Source organism: Schistocerca piceifrons, chromosome 1 (genome assembly GCF_021461385.2).
Source record: "Schistocerca piceifrons isolate TAMUIC-IGC-003096 chromosome 1, iqSchPice1.1, whole genome shotgun sequence".
NCBI classification, from domain to species: domain Eukaryota; kingdom Metazoa; phylum Arthropoda; class Insecta; order Orthoptera; family Acrididae; genus Schistocerca; species Schistocerca piceifrons.
The window spans coordinates 189,493,526-189,517,739 of NC_060138.1; the positions used below are offsets into that span (position 1 = coordinate 189,493,526).

General features: G+C 40.8%; 1 protein-coding gene across 1 annotated transcript in view; it reads left to right on the forward strand.

Moving 5' to 3' along the window:
• The window catches only part of LOC124785478 (probable Rho GTPase-activating protein CG5521), a 261,077-nt gene that overhangs the window by 161,506 nt on the left and 75,357 nt on the right, over window positions 1-24,214 (forward strand). The window contains exons 28-29 of the mRNA XM_047254185.1: window positions 6,087-6,278; window positions 18,238-18,387. Of these exons, the coding sequence (XP_047110141.1) occupies window positions 6,087-6,278; window positions 18,238-18,387 (342 nt within the window). The remainder of the gene's footprint in view (window positions 1-6,086; window positions 6,279-18,237; window positions 18,388-24,214) is intronic.

Here is a 24,214-nt window from a genome sequence, read left to right on the forward strand (position 1 = left end):
TCAGCAATGATGGCATCCTGCAGGGTGGTGGTGGTGGGGGGGGGGGGGGGGGGGGGAGGGAGGAGATTTAGATCTCTGCCAAAGGGGAATTAACCATGAGAAAATGACTGAACAATCAACAAATGTATAACATTTTAAGAGTCCGTGGTAGGGAAGCTAGAAAATCTGAAAAGGGAAATGCAAAGGCTCAATCCAGATATAGCGGGGATCAGTGAAGTGAAATGGAAAAAAAGACAAGAAAAGACAAGGATTTTTGGTCAGATGAGTATTGGGTAATATCAACAGCAGCAGAAAATGGAATAAGAGTAGGATTCATTATGAATAGGGAGGTAGGGCAGAAATTGTGTTACTCTGAACAGGCAAACCAATGTAAACAGCAATAGTTCAGGTATACATACCGGTGTCACAACCAAAAGATTAGTGAGAAGTAATATGAGGATACTGAACAGGTAACTCATTATGTAAAGGGAGAGGGTAATCTAATAATCGTGGGGGACTGGAACATGGTAGTAGGGGAGGGAAAATAGTTAAACTGGAGAATATGAGTGTGCCAGCAGGAATGAGGGCTGGAAAAAATTGAGAAGTGCAGTAAATTTTACCTAGTAATAGTGAATACACTGTTCAAAAATCAAAAGAAGAGGAGATTCACCTTGGAAAGGCCTTGAAACACAGGAAAATTCCAACTGGATTACATCGTGGTCAGACAGAGATTCCAAAATCATCTATTGGATTGTATGGATTACCAAGGAACAGATACAGACTTCAGTCATAATTTAGTAGTGATGGACAGTAGACTGGAATTAAACAGAATTGTCCGAAAAACCTGTGTAGAAAGAAGTGGGACGCTGAAGTACTGGGGAATGAGGAGATGCATTTGAAGTTCTCTGAGGTAGTACATACTGTGATAATGAACACCACAGTAGGCAGTTCAGATGAAGAGGACTGGCTATCTCTGGAATTGGAAATCATAGATTTTCAACAGATGATGATAGATGCAAAGAAGGTGGCTGCAAAGAAACCTTGGATAACAGAAGATAAGAGCTGCTGGGAACCAAAGTGGTCAAAGTAAAAAAAAAAAAAAAAAAAAAAAAGGTAGTTTATGAGCTATACCATTCAGTTTACTCGCATTGCACAGAAATTTGTTGTTGAGAAGTGGTATAACAATAACTCCCACCATAACCACTTGAAAGCTCCAAATGCATTCTTCCTCTCATGTCCGAGTGAAGAGCGTTCGTGGGAATAGTGGGTAAGTCAAGTGGCAAGGCCGTGTGGTCTTGTTGTTCTGTGTTGTTTTGTGTGTGTATTTATGCTCTAAAATCAAAAAGGCATTGTAATAATGCTAGTAAACATTAGCATTGTTTTCTGTCTTTAGATTTATAATATCAAGATGATATTAAAGCAGAAATTGTGTTTATAAGGGAAGTTTGCACTCTGTGTTGAAGTCTAGGTTAAAGCCTGCACGAATCACGCAGTGATAACTCACCACGCAGTGATAACTCACATTAAATACGTGAACCATAAAACTCTTTTCTCTCAACAATGCTGTGAGACCTGTCATGAGGCAAAAAGGAATGAGATGATGACACTTCTCACGTACATCCCTCCGGTGCACCGAGCTTTTTTCAATGAACTGACAACTGCAAGTTTGGCTGAGGAATCTGGACCTGTACATGTTGACTCTGTGGCAGAGGAAGATGATAAGATGATGTGGATGGAGAAATAGAGTAAACAGACATTCTCCATTATAAAACCTCTTGAAATGAATGACATTTTAAGGAATTTTGACATTTAGAAACAACAATTTTTTTATAATCCGTAGATGAACACACTGCTGTACTCGCAGATAGACTCAGTAGGGAGCATTATAGTAATTAACAATAATGCAATTATTTTAACTCAATTTGTGTGAGAAAAGTGCATAATTGTATCACGTTATAGTTATGTTTTATAAATAAATTCTAATTACAGAAAGTAAAAGACAGCGTATTTCTTCTCAGGTATTTAACTTAGCCAAAATGTTTATAAGTAGAGTGGCACAACTCTTGATTTAATGGACAGTGTATTGGAAGGAGGATATAAGATGAACATCAACAAAAGCAAAATGAGGATAATGGAAAGTAGTCTAATTAAGTCGGGTGATGCTGAGGGAATTAGATTAGGAAATGAGACACTTAAAGTAGTAAAGGAGTTTTGCTATTTGGGGAGCAAAATAACTGATGATGGTCGAAGTAGAGAGGATGTAAAATGTAGACTGGCAATGGCAAGGAAAGCGTTTCTGAAGAAGAGAAATTTGTTATCATCGAGTATAGATTTAAGTGTCAGGAAGTCATTTCTGAAAATATTTGTATGGAGTGTAGCCATGTATGGAAATGAAACATGGACGATAAATAGTTTGGACAAGAAGAGAATAGAAGCTTTCGAAATGTGGTGCTACAGAAGAATGCTGAAGATTAGATGGGTAGACCACATAACTAATGAGGAAGTATTGAATAGGATTGGGGAGAAGAGAAGTTTGTGGCACAACTTGACCAGAAGAAGGGATCGGTTGGTAGGACATGTTCTGAGGCATCAAGGGATCACCAATTTAGTATTGGAGGGTAAAAATCGTAGAGGGAGACCAAGAGATGAATACACTAAGCAGATTCAGAAGGATGTAGGTTGCAGTAGGTACTGGGAGATGAAGAGGCTTGCACAGGATAGAGTAACATGGAGAGCTGCATCAAACCAGTCTCAGGACTGAAGACCACGACAACGACCTTTCACAATGAGTAAATTTTTGAGAGGAAAAGTGGTAATCCAACTTCTAGAGACTATAGAAAGGGATTTATGATAAAAATACCTACAATGTCTGTAGTAAATGCAATTAAAATATTTCATAATTATATCATCTCATTTTCATCAAAAGAATCATGAATTATTGTAAAGCATGAATTTACATTACATGAAATGCAAAACCTTTCATTCCTTAGAAGTGGAAAACATTGAGTTATACCACTTTGGCTCTCAGCGGCTCATATATTTCATTTGGTCAGTAAGACGGAAATACAGCAATATAAGTAAATTAGGATCGAAATAAATAGGAAGTGTGAGGAAGTCAGGGCAAAATATCTGGAGCAAAAAGTGAAAAGATCGAAAAAGGTGTGTTTTTTTGGGAGAACTGATGCAGTATATGAAAGAGTCGAAACAATCTTGGGTGAAATTAATAGCAGTGGGAATTTCACTGTTAGGCATAGAGTAGAGAGGGAACAGAGGAAAGAGTACATTGAAGGTCTCTATGAGGGGGAGGAACTATCTGACAATATTGCAGAAGAAGAAAGGGAGGATGATACAGAAAACGGAGAGGTTCCGGTATTAATCAGAGTTTAATAGAGGTTTGCTAGACTTGCCATCAAATGAGACAGGAGGGATGGATAACATTCCTTCGGAATTTCTAAAATTGCTATTGCTTATTTTTAAATAATTATCATAGTATAAAATCATAGTTTTAAAATTATATCAATATTTAAATGAACAATTATATTTAGAGAAAAATGTGGCAAATATCTAGAAAAATTAATAAAAATTCACGAATATAGATTACAGTATTTACGTATGAAAATCAGTTTATATCTGCCTTGAATTTAGATGTTATCGTGAAGTTTGTACTAGAACAGAAGCTCTGACAGGACTGGATTCATTATGATTTCCAGCTGCTGCAATAAAACTTTCAGTGTAACTGTTGGGAGCAGTGGAAGAACAGACCACACCACCATTCAGGAGACATAGCCTGGTTTACTGATGGCCTGAAAACGAATGAAGACACTGGGGCCGGAGTATATGAGAAGCAGTCTAGAGAGAGCAGTCTCTCTAGTGAAGATGGCCAGAGTATTCCAGGCTGAAATATTTGCTACCAGTGTGTATGCAGAGGAGAATTTGCCTAGGTGTTACGAGAATCATAGCATCTACATTTATTCAGATAGCCAAGCATCACTGTAATCTCTGCCAGCCCCTGCAATGAGATCAAAGATGGTTGCAGAATGCCATGAAGTCCTTGGGAGACTAGGGCAGAAGAACAGGGTAAACCTGCTGTAGGTCTCTGGTCATTCTACTCCAAGATGAAAAGGTTGGCGGAAGGGAGAAATTTGTGGCAGGCTGCAGTCAGTAAACTGATGACGAAAGAGCCATGAGGCAAGGGGTTGGGAGTATGGATGATATGGGGATGGGCAAGGGTACTGCATATGACCACTGTAGGAGGCTAGGCTGCATGGAAGGGATTTCTGGGTGTGGAATGGCTGGCAGCAGTTGAAGTGGAGGTATTACTGGTGCTGATGTGGATAAATGTCCTAATGTAGCCATCCTTGAGGTGGAGGTTGACATAAAGATAAGTGATTTGTTGGGCTGAGGTGGACCAGGTGAAGGTGAAGCTGGAGCAATATGTATAAGATGTGCTAGATTCTCCATAGTTACTGTTTCTTTACTACCCACCTCCCTGATCATGATTATTGATGCCATCTCTCTCTATACTAACATCAGCTATTGAACACTACCTATCCAAGTGCCTGACAGACTCCATCCCTGCAACCTCCTTCCTATTCACCGTAACCAACCGACAAGGATCGTAGCATCTACATTTGTCACCCACAATTACTGCTTATTTGAAGCCATCCGTGGTACAGCAAAGCCCGCATGTTCGGCAGCTCTTATGTCAACCTGTTCGTGGCCTGTCTAGGGGAATCCTTCCTAACCATCCAGAACACCACACCTCAACCTGATTCAGATCCATTGATGATACTCCATAATCGCGACCAAGGGTGAGGACACACTATCCACATTCCTGTAGAACTCCAGCACCCTCTCCCCCATTCACTTCACGTGGTCCTTCAGAGCCTATGAAACCACCTTTCTTGATGTCTGTCTCTGCATCAGTACATCTGTCCACATCAGACCTACCAACCACCAACAGATTCCTTCACTTTAACAGTTGCCATCCATACCACCCCACCGAGGGAGGTTGCACAAGGATTAGTACACTGGACTCACATTTGAGAAGAGAACATTTCAAACCTGCGTCCCGCCATCCTGATTTAGATTTCTGTGATTTCACTATATCGCTTCAGGCAAGTGCCGGGATGGTTCCTTTGATAGGGCACTGCCAACTTCCTTCCCCATCCTTCCCTAATCCAGTGGGATCAATGACCTCGCTGTTTGGTCCCCTTCCTCAAATCAACAAACCAATCTATTCCACATCAAGAGGTCCCTTCCGTACAATATAGCTACCGAAGAGTGTCACATCTGTAGTGATGAGCAGTCAGTCCCTTTCTAAATGTGCCAGGGGTTTCATTGAAGCTTCGTAGACTGAAATTACCCTTCCAACCTTATTCAAAAACAAATCTCTTGCAACTTGTGTCCCCCGTTACCTACCGTCCTCCCACACACCCACTGACTAGGCACAAAGCCTCCCTCGCAACTCAGTACCACCTAGGAATGAAGCAATTGAAACATATTCTCTGCCATGATTTAGATTACCTCTTGCTGTACCCTTAAATGAGAAATATCCTCACCACTATGCTTCAAACCCCTCCCACAGTAATATTCTGCTGCCTACTCAACGTACTCCGCACCCTTTTCTGCTCCTGTTTCATCTCCACTCCCAACCTGTTGCCCTATATAACTGTGCAGCATTCTCCTTGAGTGTGACCGCTAAGAAGCTGTCTGTCCACTTGAATAGCCACCAACAAACTGTGATCAAGACAAAGCAAGACCGTCCAGTTGCTGAGCATAGCACCTTGCACAACGTGCTCCACTCTTCTCTAACTGTACTACCCACTCCACTCTAGCTGAAATCGCTGTTCACCTCAGATGCAGTTGCAAGTTGATCTTAATGCCTGAAATTGACAGTGGGGCATGCACGTGCTTTTTGTGTGTATGTCTGAGAGTGAGACAGAGAGTTGAAGGACTTAGCCGAATAGCTAATTATATCTACCACTATGTGTTTTTTTTTTTCTCTGTGTGCTTCTCAATGCCTCGTCTATGTAATGAATAGCAATCTTCACTTTTCACATGGTTGTTATAACTTTAAGTAAAATTTTCAACACTTTTGTACACAGGTTTTAAGTCAGTTGCAGAGTGGAAAGGCACATGCAACAGAAAGTGAGACACCACCTATACCAGAGTCCGCAGACTACGATTTGGATATAAAATTAGATAATCTCCGCGAAGAATCTGCACCACCTCAAATACCACAAGAGCCACCACCTCTTGGATCAGCAGAGCAACCCATTCAACTTGCTGCAAAAATGGTATGTGATGGGAAAATCAACAAGGTGAAATGCTGGTGTGAATGTGTGTGCTGATAAAAGTGATACAATGAAGAATAAGGTTAATAATTGGGGGTAAGTTTGAGAGAGGGAGGAGGGAAAGCTGTTACCTTGGGTGCAAAACTATTTTACAACTGTGCAAAATTCTGACTGTAAAAATGGTAACAGAACAGTTCACAACAAAAGTAAAAATATGCTATAAATTCAGGGTTTACTGATCAGACATTTTCAAAATATAGTGTGATAAGTTCTCTACATTGAGACCCATGTAATGATGTTGAAAGATGCTGTTGAGAACATGGACCTGTTCACTGAAGTTATCGGAACATCATCAACAAATTAATATGTTTCATTAATGAGAATAATCGTTGTATGTTAACAGTATTGTAAGTGTTGAACCCCATTGTGGAAGGTTCACACTACAGTGAATAGCTGAGCCCAGGCAGCCGAAAGAACAATAGAACTTCTTTACACAGTACCTTAAGAAAGTGGGAAAGATGACAGCTACTGAAGTAACTTCATTAAATATTGTGAAAAGGAAAGTTGCCACTCACCATGTAGCAGAGATGCTGACTCGCAGATAGGCACAACAAAAAGACTGTTCTCACGCGCGTGCGCGCGCGCGGGTGTGTGTGGGTGTGTGTGGGTGTGTGTGGGTGTGTGTGGGTGTGTGTGTGGGTGTGTGTGGGTGTGTGTGGGTGTGTGTGGTGTGTGTGTGTGTGTGTGTGTGTGTGTGTGTGTGTGTGCATGCAAACATGCATGCATGCACGTGGGTGCACATGCATGTTGTCAATTTTTGCCAAAAGCTTTATTTGTGACAGTCTTTTTGTTGTGCCCAACTGTGACTCAGCATCTCCACTACATGGTGAGTGGCAACTTTCCTTTCCATAATATTGTTACATTCCATCCTAGATTTTCAATTGTTTGATCATTAAATATTGCTTTGACGTGATACGGATTGACACCAAACACAAAGACAGGTTCTTGAATGTACGAGCCACTCCGTTATACCAGTGTAGCCATTGAGTTAAGTGCACTGCTCGTCCTAAATCGTGTAGCACTGACATAGCCTGGAAACACCTGTGGATGCGCATAGTTTGTGGTTGAAAACGTGCGTGAGGACCCGGTTTGGACATGATGCTGTAGGTTCTGACAGGTGTGTCAATTGACTAGCAAGTGGCTGGTCAGTGACCTGTAAATTCGTCTTGTGGAAGATACCAGTAAATCGTGTTAATAGCACATTTCTTGCAGAGGCAAGCTAGCACTGGCAATAAGAGCACTGTATCCGAGGATGTGGTTCCACCAAATATTGTAATGGCTGCTGTGCTGCAGATGAGTTGCAAGTATTTAGGCAGTGTGGCAACTAGCAGCACTCTATTGTGTGGTTGGTGGCTGGATCAAAAGGCATCAGCCACAGTTACTAAAGTAGTCGTGCATATAAGGTTCCTAATGAAATGTGGGGTTGTCAGTATTCTTAATGTATCTTGGGATGATGTTCATTTATTTATCTCATTAGACCTTATTGAGCCAGTATATAAATGTTCTTGCTTTTCTAATTTGACATTTTGGTGAATTCTCACTGTTCCAGAATTACAAAATTTTTGTAAAAGAATCATCAGTCTCAAATTGGAAGCACTGATATTGCTTGCATAAGTTAAAAGCATTATCTAAAGTGATGTGAAGGATCCCATTATGCTTAACTTTCTGCTTGAGCATGTGTGGGTAAAATGCAAAACAAGTGCTTTGAAGGGAGTATGTAATTAAATGACATATAGACTGAATAAATTTTGAGTAAATTTTGTGGAAAGTTTTTTGATGAATGTGTAAAAATGAGTTCAAGAAAGAATAGAAGTTGACATTGCAGGAATGAATAAAATAGCTGTGTACAGGGTGTTAACTGAAGACATTGAAATATCTCGAAAACTACACATCGGATCAAAACAAGTTATAATTCCAATTTGTTTATTTCTAAGGGGGACATGCAGTGATACCACATTCTACCCTCCACCCCACCCTGTGCATGGCTGACAAGGGGCAACTATGAAATCTTTTATCAGAATCCCCACTTTTTTTATTGCACATTACAATTCTGTGGCAAAATCTGCATTCATTTTGTCTGAAGCATTTTCTTCATTTCTCGACAGATGATGCTGTAACCAGAGGAATAGAAATGGGTACGCAATCATAATTTAAGACAAGCTACTCGATGGCTGTTGAATATGCAATCGCACTTGGGACACCACTTCCATGCTGTGAGCATAGGACAGGCCAGTATTTTATAACATACCGCAATGTATCATAGCAGGCAGTACATTGCGACTGGAGCTCATGTATTGTGCAGGTGTAGAACAGATATCAGCTCTAAACATCACAATACCTGTGCAGTGTTTATTGCCTGCACCCCTGACTATCTTTTGGAGAGCAGACATGCAAGGGGACAATGAATGTTGCAACCACAGAAGAAAACTTCGAGATGATTCAAGTTTATGGAGAATGTAGGAGAAATGTTGAGGCTGCTGTTGCCTGGTATGCTGAGTGTTACTCAGAGAAGTTAACTCTTGTTTGTTCTTTTACAAGGTTGTGAATGCCTGATGGCAGCTCACAGACCAGCAAAAGGAAACAAAGCAAACATATTACAGGAGAAGCTAATGAAATAGCAGTACTAGTGGCAGTGCACCACGACCCATGGATAAGTACACAGCAATTACTGTGCGATTTTGGTATGTCCATAGGTAGTATTGTTATAGTACTTCTTCGTCATAAGTAACATCCATACCACATGCCACTGCATCAAGAACTCCATGGCGCCGATTTCCATAACCAGGTAGTGTTTTGTGAGTAGGCAATTCAACTAATTCAAATGACCCCCATGTTCTTTTCCAAGGTACTGTTTTCCGATGAGTCTACATCCACAAACCACAGTGTAAACCAGCATAACATGAATTACTGGAACATAGACAATCCCCACTGGTTACGGCAAGAAGGCCATCAATGTCCTTGGTCGGTTAACGTATTGTGTCGCATCATGGGGAACAAATTCATTGGCCTGTATTTTATCAATGGCATGTTGAATGGACACAAATAGCAAACGTTTTTGGAACAGGAACTATTGGTACTACTACAGGATGTTGCTATGGACATTTGACAATGTACATGGTTGTAGCATGACATTTGCCCAATGCATTACACAATTGAAACATAGCAGGTACTAGACCATGTTTACAGTGGTCACTGGATCAGCAGGGAAGACCTATTAATTGGCCCAGTAGCTCGCCGGATATGATATTGCCGGATTTCTTTCCATGGGAATATTTAAAAGGTAAGATGTACTAGCAAGTGCCAATAGGCCATAAACATATGGTCAGCTGTATCAGAAATGCCTGTGCTGACATTCCTGCAGATATGGCTCTTTCCTGTGTACAGTCATTTTAACAGTGGATCACTAAGTGTATTGAAGTTGGCAATACTAAGTTTGAACATGTTTTCTAGTTGGAAAAGTTGAGTAGCATTCGCATCAACCCACAGCCACAGTGGCATGTTGAGTAGTTTGATGTGTCGGAAGAATACGACATTGTGAATAGAGTTTCCAATTAGGAGTTATGAAATACTGGCCTGTCCACCCTCTCCGTCTGTGGCGAAATGAAGAAAATGCTTCAGACAAAACATACGTTGAATTTGTGAATTTGCCATAGAGTCATACAAGAAGCCGGTGTCCCCATTGAAGATTTCAAAGTTGCACCTCGCCACCCATGCACGAGGTGGGAGGCTTAAGTATGGAATCATGGGATGTCCCCCTTCAAGACAGACAAATTGGAACTATAACTTTTTTTAATCCAATGTGTACTTTTCGAGATATTTCAATTTTTTTCAGCTAACAAAAAAAAAAAAAAAAAAAAAAAAAAAAAAAAAAAAAAAAAAAAAAAAACCAGTATATTTGTGCTTGACAATCTTTGTAAGCTGTCTTTTTCATCTACAGTTGATGTAGTGTCCATTATAAGCTCACTAGTGAGTATTATTTTATATTAGGATGCTTCTAATGTTGTGTTTGGAACATGATGCAGAAGAAAATTCTGTTGCTCTTAATGTTCTTAATTTATCAGCTCAGTTTGATCTATTCTTAAATCAGATTGGATTGAATAGGCTCCATTTCACTGTTCTGCACCATATTTGTCACATAACCATTTAAATTTTTCTATGGTTAGTTAAAGGGGGGGGAGAGGTGAGAGATGGAGGGGGAAAGGGGGAGAGAGAGAGAGAGAGAGAGAGAGAGAGAGAGAGAGAGAGAGAGTGTGTGTTTTGTTAATACAACTCAATAAAAAATATGCATTTGTGAGAGTTTATGCAACAGAAACCTTTCCCCATCCACTCTATATACAGGGTAGTAATTAATATGCGTAATTGAAGCAAATTATTGTGTGTCTTAAGTTGCAGGTGTATATGGGGAAATTTAACCCCAAATAAAAAAAAAGGTAAGGCATAGAGACATGTTTTCTTAAGGAGAAACATTGCCCAGAATAGTGCACGTTTTTCATAGTTTAATCAGTGGGTTGAGTTTATGCAACTGTAGCTCTATTTATAAGTTACCACACTAAACAATGTCACAGGTAGAAACAGCAGCTGTGACAGAAAATTTGTCCATATCTTTTTGTCTTTGTTGTGTGCAAATTTTTTTTAGTCTAGTCATCATGTGAACATGACTGTAATGCTGATTATCTTGAGCTATCATTCTTGTGCACAGTGTACACAACAAATTTACTGTCAGACCAGTTTTAAAACTGTAAAGCAGAACACTATCAAAACCCTTATGGTAGTGCATGATGAATTGTATGCCCTTTTTTGTAACCAGATTCGTGCGACCACACCCAGACAAGGTCCTGGAATTTTTTAATGAAAAAATGCTTGACATACTGATATTTGGCATACAAAGACACTGTGGCATTGCGAAAGTACAGGCTGCAGAAAAAGTAACTCCGTGGTTTGCTACTAGCTCTTATCCGAAGCTATTGTTGTGAAGTGAGTTGGGGTTCTGCCTCTAAGTAGTCAGCACAGTATCATTTTAGTTGAATGTGGACTAACAAGAAACCATACATTTTTGTGCAGGTAATTTAAGAACAAGAAATTTTGACACAGCAGTGTATGTTTTTCCCACACATTAGATTTGATCAAAATTCGTGCAAAAAATAAAAATAAATAAATAAATAAATAAAATAAAATAAAATGCAGGGACTCTACATTAAAAACCAAGCATCATGAGAGACATTGCTGTGTTTCTGGACACCACGGAATGCTGAAACAGGGAAATGAGCCATTATATGATTTCCACAATGTAGGGAGATTTTCATACTTACTTTATGATTCTATCCTTACAAACTGGTCGTTGTGGAAGAAGGTGATGATAAGGTTTCTTGCTGGCTAATCAATAGGCACATACTCTGATGTCCTGCAAAATCTCCCAGAAACTTTATTCAACTTAATGTTTGATGAAGCAGAACTCTTCCTGTTGTACAATAAACAGCCTGTGATAAATCAATGATATCTTTGTGGCAAGTGACATATTGTCGTAGTTGTTGTTTTGATGCTACTTATCTTACAGAACTAGTGTATGACAAGAGGACATTATGTAATAGAGACCAGCTGAATGAGGCTGTGCGATTGTTAAGGCACTGGTCCTATTTGGGAGGATGGAGTTTTTTCTCTGTCTGCCCATCCTGATTTAAGATTTCCTACATCATTTCATGCATATGTTAGGATGGTTCTTTCATAAGAGCCACAGCTGACCACTTGTCCTATCCTCACAAAGCAGACATAAATATTCTGTATGTATGCATTTTTGAACTATTTGTTTTCATTGTATGATGAAAAATCTAGTGTCATAGGAAGATGATCTCTGGATAAATAAAAGAAATGAAAAGGAATTAAAAGACCCATCTGTTTTTGTAAGTCAAGACCAAACAGTAATGGTAACATCTCAGTGCTGTTCAGGGTGGTTTAGCAGTGTCTATAATGTTGGGAATTTAGATGAGTATTAGAGGAAAGCAATAATATGGACAGGACAGATGGCTACTCAACATATAGAGGGGGTGTTCACAAGAGGCACTGTGAACAAGACTGCTAAAATATTTCAGCTTTTCAACAAAGTCCTTCAGCCCCCAGTGCCCAGAGACAGTGGCCATATATCTGTTTGTGTATATGGGGTTGGGGGGGGGGGGGGGGGTGTATGCGCGTGTGCGTACATGTGTGCTTTCTATTTCATTCAGAGGAATGACTTTGTCTGAAAGATTAAATATGTTAGCTGTCTCTTTTATTAGGCCTGTCTGTGACTCAACACCTCTTTTATGCGGTGAGTAGCAGCCTATTGTTCCCATATTGTTGTTTACCCATCCTGGACGTCCCTTTGCTGCATAAAGGAAAAATTTTCATGGTGCCTGACATCACTAAGTGGTAACTATCAACAGCTTGTGAGTTGCCCCAGTCATGCACTTTGTTCTTGGTTTATCTTAAGTGTCAAGTTTACATTGGTGGATTGACAGCAGCCACAACTGGCTTGGAGGCTTACATGTGAAACTTCATGAATGCTGGATTGAGTTGCGAGACTGTTGCATTGCAGGCTGCCTAATAACCACGTTGTAGGCACGTGCTTCAGCAGTGTAAGCCATATATTAGTAACATGAGGCTGATGTGCAATTTTGTACCATTTCCTTTACATCAGTTGTTTCAGAAAAATATGGCCAGTCATCTTTGTATAATGAGTTACTCGCCTACACCCACTCAAGGGTTCATTTCAGTTTCTCTGCATTAATCTGAAATTGTCTTGGAAGCTATTAAAAAACACTTGTGCTACCAAGATTACCTTACCTTGGTTCTAGTTGAAATGTAAGTTTTTAAACTATTTCAGTTGTGTTTTTTGCAAATAAAATGACTACTCAATTGCACCAGTATTGGCTGAAACCATTCAGGACATCAATGATTTTGAGAAAAGATATGTTTGGGTGTTACAGCCTTTGTTCAACTTTTGAGAAATCAACCAATATAAAAGCTCGAAATGGTGAGATAACAAAGTGTAGTCCCAGTTGGGGGCTGCCTTATTGGGAGAACATGGATGGTAATCACATAGGCCCATAGCTAAGTTTATTACCTCCACTTACTTTGGTCAGGCTGCTTCTTTTTTTTTTTTCCTATTATCTTACTCTGATGGGGAAACTCTTGCTTGCCCCCCCCCCCCCCATTTTTTTTTTTTTACCCCAATGATATTTTGTTTCAAGGCCTGTGAGGAGGTAATTTTCCTTTTCTATCGCCAACGGTCAAAGTTTGGAAATGATCCCAGAGTCTACCTAGGCTGCATAATTGTTCAGAATCAGAACTCTGAGAAATGTCCACTGAAATTTAATGAATGAATGAGACCTTGAAGAATTCAACACAGCTGTGCCAACAAACCCCACTCTCAGGTACAAAGGGGACACCAGTCACATGACCTCTGGACAGTGCATGGCATACAGTTGCTTTTGTTGTGTAGCTGATGGGTGAGGTTGAAAGGTGAGTTTTGAAGCACCTTTAAATTATTAGAACATATTTGCTAAGGGAGACAACCTCAAAAGAAAATTCTGCTGCTCTTAGACAGGGAGTTGAGCAGATGGCTGGTAACCAACACACACTACTCCTAGTACCCCAAGAGGCCTTGGTTTGTCGACCAGCTCTTCCTGCCCTTCCTTAAATGCTTTCAAACACCACAATACTTGTGAATATGATGGAGCAGTGTTCCCATAAGCTTTAACAATCGGTTGGTCTCCACAAGTGGCTTGTTCAGTTTCAAACAAAACTTTATTGCGTAACAGTGCTTGAGTGATGGTTCCATTGCATTTCATGACACAGGCTCTAAACAAGTGTGCAGAGCCAGCGATCCTGATGCCGCAGGTGCTTGGAGCAGACCAACGGAGGCATCGCTTTAAAGCTCCTCTACCACCTAACCCAGTGGTCAGAAATGCTCTGCAGTCACTTTGAGCAAAAAAAAAAAAAAAAAAAAAAAGGCATTTCTTTCTGGACGCCCCTTGTATATAGAAGATTACATTATATTCTATAGTAGAGTTGAGGAAAATGAAACAGCAAGCAGTGGTTTAGCATTGCTCCTGCGTAGGAGATGGGTAGAGAGAGAGAGAGAGAGAGAGAGAGAGAGAGAGAGAGAGAGAGAGAGATATCAAAGAGTGCACATACATGAGCAAAAGAGTACTAACAGTAATATGGAAACTAAAGAAGAGGCAACAAGTGCTTGTGCATTAGAAGAGGGGGGAAAAAGTATGAGTCAAGGATCTTGAAGAACTACAGAAGACTGTGAATAAATGTAGTGAGTGCTACTTACCACATTATTATTATGGGTGTTTTCAATGCCAGAATAGGAAATATCCCAGTAACAAATATTATAGGGCCTTTTGGAGAACTGGTGTGTAATTAAAAATGGGAAAATACTAAGGGTTTTTGCCACTTACAATAATCTAAAAATAACAAATCCACTTTTCAGGTGGAGAGATATACAGAAGTATACTTGGACCAGTAGATGTCTTAGAATAGTAATTGACCACATTTTGGTAAATGATAAGCTAGTGGGACAAGTAAGGCATACAATAGTTATAGAGGACAAGATATAGGATCTGATCATTTTATAGTCATCTCCAGAATAGATATTTTTGCGAAATGGAAAAAAATGACAAAACAGATAAGTAACCTACAAGATCAAAGTGTTTATTAAGTATACTTGCTAGGAGAAGACAGCATTATACTACTTTACCAAAGCAGATTAAATAAAGAGCTAGAAAACTTGAAAACTAAACATAGTCTAGAAGAAGAATGGCAGTATCTAAAGTATATGGTTTTCAGAGTAGCAGGAGAAGCACTCGGAAAGAAGAAAAAAAATATGGAAAAGATTGGGTCTAAAAATGTGGTACGGGGATATAATGAAAGTTGTTAAAGAAAAACAGGGTGTGTGTGTGTGTGTGTGTGTGTGTGTGTGTGTGTAAATATTTATACAATCCCGTAGTGGAGAAGAAGCAATACTCCAAGGAGAGCAGAAATACTGCTAAATGTGTAGTTAGAAAAGCACGCCAGGAACATTGGGATAGATTTATTTCTAATATCGAGAACACTGTTCTCGAGAGACAATAAATGGCCTACAAAGTTTTAAAAACTTTAAACATGATAGAAAGGAGAAGATACAAATAAACAGTATTGAAGAAAAACAATGGGTAAATCATTTCAAGGGATTGTGGTATGATAATAGAGCACAATCAACTGAAGTTAATTCAATAGATTACAAGGGATTAGATGAAATACAGTCTGATAAAATAACATGTGCCTTAACATCACTGAAAAACAGAAAAGTGACAGGAAGAGGTGGTATTAATGCTGAATTGCTGAAATATGGAGGAATGATGATACGCCTGCAACTCAACATCTCTTAAACGAATGTTGGAAGAGCAGGAATATCACCAATGACTGGAAGCTTACTAAGATTTCTAGAGTAATATCAATTTTTATAAAAGGAAATAAGTCTATGCAGAGGGACAAGTTTACTGGACTCAGGATACAAGATATGAGGGCAAATCAAAGAGAAAGTTTCACTGGATTGCAGCGAGAACACACTGTGTGTCGTGATCATGGCCAGTGAGTAACCATGACAGTAACTACTGAAATCCAATAGGACGGGCGGTGTGGTATCTTGTCATGTTGTGTGTACGAGCAGGCTAGGCTCAATGGTGCATCAAATGGATGTTCGCTCCAAATTGGATGTGCGTGCAACAATCAGATTTCTGTGGGCTACATGGCTCAATTGCACGGACATTCACCATGAAATAAATGCTGTGTATGGTGAGTGTTCAATCTCTCACCCAGGTATTGTAAAGTGGTGTAAAAACTTTGATGCTGGACGCACGGATCTCACTGACGAATATCACGAAGACAGGCCCGCAACATCCAGTACTGTGTAATGTTGACTCTATGGATGTTATCATTAGAGAGTATCACACTGCAGGAAATTGTCAGCATGCAGAACATGTTGTGTGGCAGTGTGTTCTCCATTGTCCACCAGGACCTTGGATGTCAAAAACTGTTTGCCAGATGGATCCCACAGCTGCTCACAAATGTTCACAAGGGACAACATTTCCAATCACCGCTGTCATTTTTGGAAAGGTTTTCTGTGGGATGGTATTCTGTGGAGGGCAGCAAGTTTCTGTGGCGAATCATAACAGGGGATGAAATGTGGTTGCACCATTTTACCCCCCGAAACAAAGAGAACATTGATGGAATGGGTGCACACCACATCACCACAACGAAAGAAGGCTAAAGCCCAACCTTGAGCAGGAGAGGTGATGGTGACAGTGTTCTTTGACATGGACGGTGTGCTGCAAGTGGAATTTATGCCAAAAGGCATGACAATCAATTCTGCTTCATTATTTTCAAACATTGCAGCAGCTGCATAAGATAACTAAAGAAATGTGGTGGGGAAAATTGAGTGTCAGGGTGATTTTGTTGCACGATAATTCAACACTGCACTCGGCCCACCAAATGTCAGACCTGCTGCAGCGATTCAAGTGGCAGGTATAGTAGCATCGTCCATTACAGTCCGGACCTACCACAGTGCGATTATTAAGTTCGACAAGATGAAAGAGGGTCTTGGGGAACGCTGATTCTGAAACAATGATGAGCTGAAAGCAGGTGTATTAATGTGGCTAGATAGCACTGGAGGTGATTTCTACGCAGCCTTAATCAAAAAGTTGGTTACCCATTCTGAAATGGTTTATGGTCTTTTGGGGACTTTGTGGAAAAGTGAACTTAAATTGTATGTTGTCATAGCCATGTTGCCTCTGTGTTTGTGATTTAATAAATGGCCATAAGTGTAACCTACATTTTGATTCACTCTAGTAAATGATAAGATTGCAAACACAAGACTTAAAAAACATAACAATAATTTTTACTCAAAAAAAAAAAATAAATAAAGTAAAATAAAATAAAATATTTTCATACTCGGCCGTGAGTAGGAATTTTTGGTATCACTGGAATCAAACCCCTAAACACTGCATTGTTTGTATGTTGTTGTACAGGTTCAGAATATCATCATCTGACTGATAATTCACACTGTTCTGTTTCATTAGGCTGATATTCGACATCATCTTTATCACCCAACTTATCATCTTTCTGAATCTTCTTTTGGTAAACTGTTAAAGTAATTCAGTAATTCTCTATCCAAACGAAAATACCAATGCACCATAATATCAAGGAGCACTAAACTACTGCAGAGCACAACAATGGATTGACAGAGTGCAAGCAGTAGAAGTGTGGCATCTCTTAAAATGAAGTAAATTGGAAAGAAAGAGAGGGAATGAGATCACAACAGTGAAATAAAAATAAGCTAAGCAGATGTAAAAAGTATTCAGCAGCCAAAATGACTGACTGTGGTCCTTTAGGATAAAAATGTTTATAATTCACTTAGTTTTTGTAATAGATGTGTGTCTTTTACAGAAATTATAAACCACCAAAGTATATAAGTCATGAAATATAAACCCCCTAAATTACAATGTTTGCTATTTATGAGATGTTAAACAACGCTTGCTGGTCAGATTGACCGGTAAGGTACTTCTAGTGTTGAGTGATTTTGTGTGTCAGCCATCCGTGACATCCGGTACGCACTTGATTTTGCTTATGATTTCTATAGGTAATGTGTTTTCATGCACACATTCGGAATTTTTATGCTGATTGACAGATTCTTATTCTGACTGATTTTTGTATGCTACATTCCACTCCTCTGACTACTGTCGTATAGCCAGTTTCAGGCATATAGCTTTTTGGTTCAACTTTTTTGTTCGACATAGAACTCCTATATGTGTATAAAGAAATAATGGATTCTGTGGAAATTAGCAATGTTAACTAGTAAATAATACTGTAATTCCAATTACAGGTATTAATGCATCTTGTAAATCACCTTGGCCACTTTCCAATGGGCATAGGGGCAGCTCGATTGTCTTCAATGGTAGTTGAACAAGATGATGTACCAGGCCTTTCTGCTGATGAGCTCAGTGCAGAAGTTTTTTCTGCCCCAAATATCCAGGTAAGCCAATACAAATTCCTTCTCTGCTCCCCTCCCTTTTCTAAACATAGTAAATACTAAAATTTCCTGGTGAGAATGTCATGTTATTGATGAATCATTGTTGTCTTTGTAATTTAATTGAGTTAACCTTTAGCAAACCATAAGACTTTTTTTTTTCCAAGCCCTCACTAACATACTTCTCATAATGCTCCACTGTGAATATGAAAAGGATGTGGCTACAAAATAAGAACTCATTGACACAGAGAATTTATTGAAGCATTTACATATATAGTTCACAATACATAGGTTAAATAAGTGTACAGCATTAAGATTCTCCTGCAATGTAGAAAAATATGCAGTAGAAAACTTGTTGAAAAGATGAATACATTGAGGACAAGGGTGCTGCAAGTACAGTCTTAAAATGATAGCAAATTTGAACATTAAAAGTGGTATTTACTGGTACTGATGGAACTCTGGAAAGCAAAATGTTGGATGCAATCTTGGCAAGCCAGGACAGGGACAACTGAAAATGTAATCCTTCCTAATTTTGTTCTTAATGATGCAAAGTTGCACCATATACTTCTCATTTGTTGCTTGGGTTCTTTGGTAAGTACCCTGTCAAATAAAATCTAAAACTTTGGACACTATGCAGTGGTTCAGGTAGCAGATTTGAAAATATTCATATACAGATTTCATGCTTGTTAATTTTGTACATTCTACACAAAACAAAAAAAGTTTTGCATCAACCCAGTTCCCAGAATTCCAGAAGATGGACGTTGACTGTGGGTATTCTATCACAGACACAGTCCCTTCGACTATTCAGAGATATCACTAAACCCGGCCAAAGATGTAAACAATCATGCATGAGCAGCACCTATTAGACGAAGGGGGTCCGACAGCCGATCAGTTCCAGTCTTTCCACCAGGAAGGAGGTTCTAATGCCTTAAACAACAAGAATCAATCTGAAGTAGGATTGCAAAATGCACACCTCTCTCACATCAATTGACTTACTTGGTAAGCACTGCCAAGCTGCTTCTTTGTATTGCCGTCTACTTCGATTTCCAAAAACTTCTTCTCCAAAGATTACTGCTGGTTAACGAAATTTATCAGTCTCTCTCTCTCTCTCTCTCTCTCTCTCTCTACTCATGAAATAAGTGGATACTGGCAGAATACTTTTAGTAGTCTTGGTATGTTTCAACTTCCACAAAGAAAAAATTCACCATTTCTCACATAAATATTTGAATGTTTGCAAGTTAACCGATTCGTCTCGCATTAGACTCAATTAAACACATTTACAATAGCGTTGGTTTAACAACCGCATAATTTATGAACATGTCTTGCTTCTAGCAAGTCCAACACATGAATTACTTGAAAATCTAACCTCATTTCTTCATTTGTCCTTAACAATCATCTCTGTCACTAAAAGCGCAGAATAATACATAAACACTCCTTGTTCTTCTCTACAGACACAGTGAAACTATGGATCATAGAGCAGGTACTTGTCGGTCGCCGTTTGGCCACCGCATTCACATTTTGCTTGTGACTGTTTTTAGACCTGCACGAACAAACATGCAATGCGTAGTAGGGTGGATTTGTCTCTCTCACACTTCTATTTAAAATATTGTGTGTTCAAGATGGACGAAGTGCAGGTAGTTCTATAATTCACGCAGAAATTCTTGAAGCCCTACAAGGTGCACAGCTCATGTTGTCTGTAGTTCAACCATGCCTAGATGGTCAGTACCGTGGTTCAATCGCGCCTGCATTGTTTATTTGTGCCAGGAAGGGCTCTCAACAAGGGAAGTGTCCAGGTGTCTTGGAGTGAACCAAAGCGATGTTGTTCAGACATGGAGGAGATACAGAGAGACAGGAACTGGCGATAACATGCCTCGCTCAGTCCGCCCCAGGGCTACTACTCCAGTGGATGACACTACCTATGGATTATGGCTGAGAGGAACCCTGACAGCAATGCCACCATGTTGAATAATGCTTTTCGTGCAGCCACAGGATGTCGTGTTAAGACTCAAACTGTATGCAATAAGCTGCATGATGCGCAACTTCACTCCCAACATCCATGGCGAGGCTCATCTTTGCAACCACGACACCCTGCAGCACGGTACAGATGGGCCCAACAACATGCCGAATGGACAGCTCAGGATTGGCATGATGTTCTCATCATGATGAGTGTTGCATATGCCTTCAACCAGACAATCGTCGGAGATGTGTTTGGAGGCAACCCGGTCAGGCTGAACGCTTTTGACACGCTGTCCAATGAGTGCAGCAAAGTGGAGGTTCCCTGATGTTTTGGGGTGGCATAATGTGGGGCCAGTGTATGCTGCTGGTGGTCATGGAAGGCGCTTTAACGGTTGTATGATATGTGAATGCCATCCTCCGACTAATAGTGCAACTATATCAGCAGCATATTGGCGAGGAATTCATCTTCATGGACAACAATTTGCACCCCCATCGTGCACATCTTGTGAATGACTTCCTTCAGGATAACAACGTCGCTCAACTAGAGTGGCCAGCATGTTCTCCAGACATGAACCCTATTGAACATTCCTGGGATGGATTGAAAAGGGCTATTTATGGATGACATGACCCACCAACCACTCTGAGAGATCGACGCCAAATCGGCATTGAGGAGTGGGACAATGTGGACCAACAGTGCCTTGATGAACTTGTGGATAGTATGCCATGATGGGAGGACTGATGACCTCAGATGTTAAGTCCCATTGTGCTCAGAGCCATTTGAACCTTTTGAACTTTGAGGGATGTACACCGAATCGCCGTTGAGGAGTGGGACAATCTGGAGCAACAGTGCCATGATGAATTTGTGGACATTATTCCACGGCGAATACAAGCATGCATCAATGCAAGAGGACGTGCTACTGTGTATTAGAGGTACAGATATGTACAGCAATCTGTACCATCATCTCTGAAGGTCTCACTGTATGGTGGTACCACATACACTCTGTGGTTTTCATGAGCAATAAAAAAGGACGGCGGAAATGATGTTTATGTTGATCTCTGTTCCAATTTTCTGTACAGGTTCTGGAATTCCCGGAACCGAAGTGATGCAAAACTTTTCTTGATGTGTGTGTTACGCATATTGTACCAAAAATATGAACTATAAAGAATCGTACGGAATAAAGGTGTTCAAAGTTTCTTATAGAACAAAGCCTTTTGTAAGTTTGGTGATAATAGGCCAACATCTGATCTTCTCTGTCAATGCTCTTCATAAATATATTGTATTCGTCAATCAACTGTAGCTTAATTTTTTCCTCAGCACATTGTGACTTTCAAATTAATCATCCCCATAATCACTAGGAATTGTAATGACCTCACACTTTTTCTGTCCACTTACCATGACATACACCTTCCTTAGTGTAGCAGTTATTGATTCCACTTTTCAAAAATTTTGGAATACTACTTAGGCTACTTTGCCCTTCCTGTTACTTCAGAGTTCAAGTGCAGTATTTTTGTTTTGCCATAAGCTCCTCTGTAATGATAACATTCTAAAAATATAGAGGGAAACATTCCACGTAGGAAATATATATCTAAAAACAAAGATTATGTGGCTTACCAAATGAAAGTGCTGGCAGGTCGACAGACACACAAACAAACACAAACATACACACAAAATTCAAGCTTTCGCAACAAACTGTTGCCTCATCAGGAAAGAGGGAAGGAGAGGGAAAGACGAAAGGAAGTGGGTTTTAAGGGAGAGGGTAAGGAGTCATTCCAATCCTGGGAACGGAAAGACTTACCTTAGGGGGCAAAAGGACGGGTACACACACACACACACACACACACACACACACACACACATACAGACACAAGCAGACATATTTAAAGGCAAAGAGTTTGGGAAGAGATGTCAGTCGAGGCGGAAGTGCAGAGGCAAAGATGTTGTTGAATGACAGGTGAGGTATGAGTGGCAGCAACTGGAAATTAGCGGAGATTTGAGGCCTGGTGGATAACGGGAAGAGAGGATATATTGAAGAGCAAGTTCCCATCTCCGGAGTTCGGATAGGTTGGTGTTAGTGGGAAGTATCCAGATAACCCGGACGGTGTAACACTGTGCCAAGATGTGCTGGCCGTGCACCAAGGCATGTTTACCCACAGGGTGATCCTCATTACCAACAAACACTGTCTGCCTGTGTCCATTCATGCGAATGGACAGTTTGTTGCTGGTCATTCCCACATAGAATGCGTCACAGTGTAGGCAGGTCAGTTGGTAGATCATGTGGGTGCTTTCACACGTGGCTCTGCCTCTGATCGTGTACACCTTCCGGGTTACAGGACTGGAGTAGGTGGTGGTGGGAGGGTGCATGGGACAGGTTTTACACCGGGGGCGGTTACAGGGGTAGGAGCCAGAGGGTAGGGAAGGTGGTTTGGGGATTTCATAGGGATGAACTAAGAGGTTACGAAGGTTAGGTGGACGGCGGAAAGACACTCTTGGTGGAGTGGGGAGGATTTCATGAAGGATGGATCTCATTTCAGGGCAGGATTTGAGGAAGTCGTATCCCTGCTGGAGAGCCACATTCAGAATCTGATCCAGTCCCGGAAAGTATCCTGTCACAAGTGGGGCACTTTTGTGGTTCTTCTGTGGGGGATTCTGGGTTTGAGGGGACGAGGAAGTGGCTCTGGTTATTTGCTTCTGTACCAGGTCGGGAGGGTGGTTGCGGGATGCGAAAGCTGTTGTCAGGTTGTTGGTGTAATGCTTCAGCGATTCCGGACTGGAGCAGATTCGTTTGCCACGAAGACCTAGGCTGTAGGGAAGGGATCGTTTGATGTGGAATGGGTGGCAGCTGTCGTAATGGAGGTACTGTTGCTTGTTGGTGGGTTTGATGTGGACGGACGTGTGAAGCTGGCCATTGGACAGGTGGAGGTCAACATCAAGGAAAGTGGCATGGGATTTGCAGTATGACCAGGTGAATCTGATGGAACCAAAGGAGTTGAGGTTGGAGAGGAAATTCTGGAGTTCTTCTTCACTGTGAGTCCAGGTCATGAAGATGTCATCAATAAATCTGTACCAAACTTTGGGTTGGCAGGCCTGGGTAACCAAGAAGGCTTCCTCTAAGCGACCCATGAATAGGTTGGCGTACGAAGGGGCCATCCTGGTACCCATGGCTGTTCCCTTTAATTGTTGGTATGTCTGGCCTTCAAAAGTGAAGAAGTTGTGGGTCAGGATGAAGCTGGCTAAGGTAATGAGGAAAGAGGTTTTAGGTAGGGTGGCAGGTGATCGGCGTGAAAGGAAGTGCTCCATCGCAGCGAGGCCCTGGACGTGCGGGATATTTGTGCATAAGGAAGTGGCATCAATGGTTACAAGGATGGTTTCTGGGGGTAATGGTTTGGGTAAGGATTCTAGGCGTTCGAGAAAGTGGTTGGTGTCTTTGATGAAGGATGGGGAGACTGCACATAATGGGTTGAAGGTGTTGATCTACGTAGGCAGAGATACGTTCTGTGGGGGCTTGGTAACCAGCTACAATGGGGCGGCCGGGATGATTGGGTTTGTGAATTTTAGGAAGTAGGTAGAAGGTAGGGGTGCGGGGTGTCGGTGGGGTCAGGAGGTTGATGGAGTCAGGTGAAAGGTTTTGTAGGGGGCCTAAGGTTCTGAGGATTCCTTGAAGCTCCGCCTGGACATCAGGAATGGGATTACCTTGGCAAACTTTGTATGTGGTGTTGTCTGAAAGCTGACGCAGTCCCTCAGCCACATACTCCCGACGATCAAGTACCACGGTCGTGGAACCCTTGTCCGCCGGAAGAATGATGATGGACCGGTCAGCCTTCAGATCACGGATAGCCTGGGCTTCAGCAGTGGTGATGTTGGGAGTAGGATTAAGGT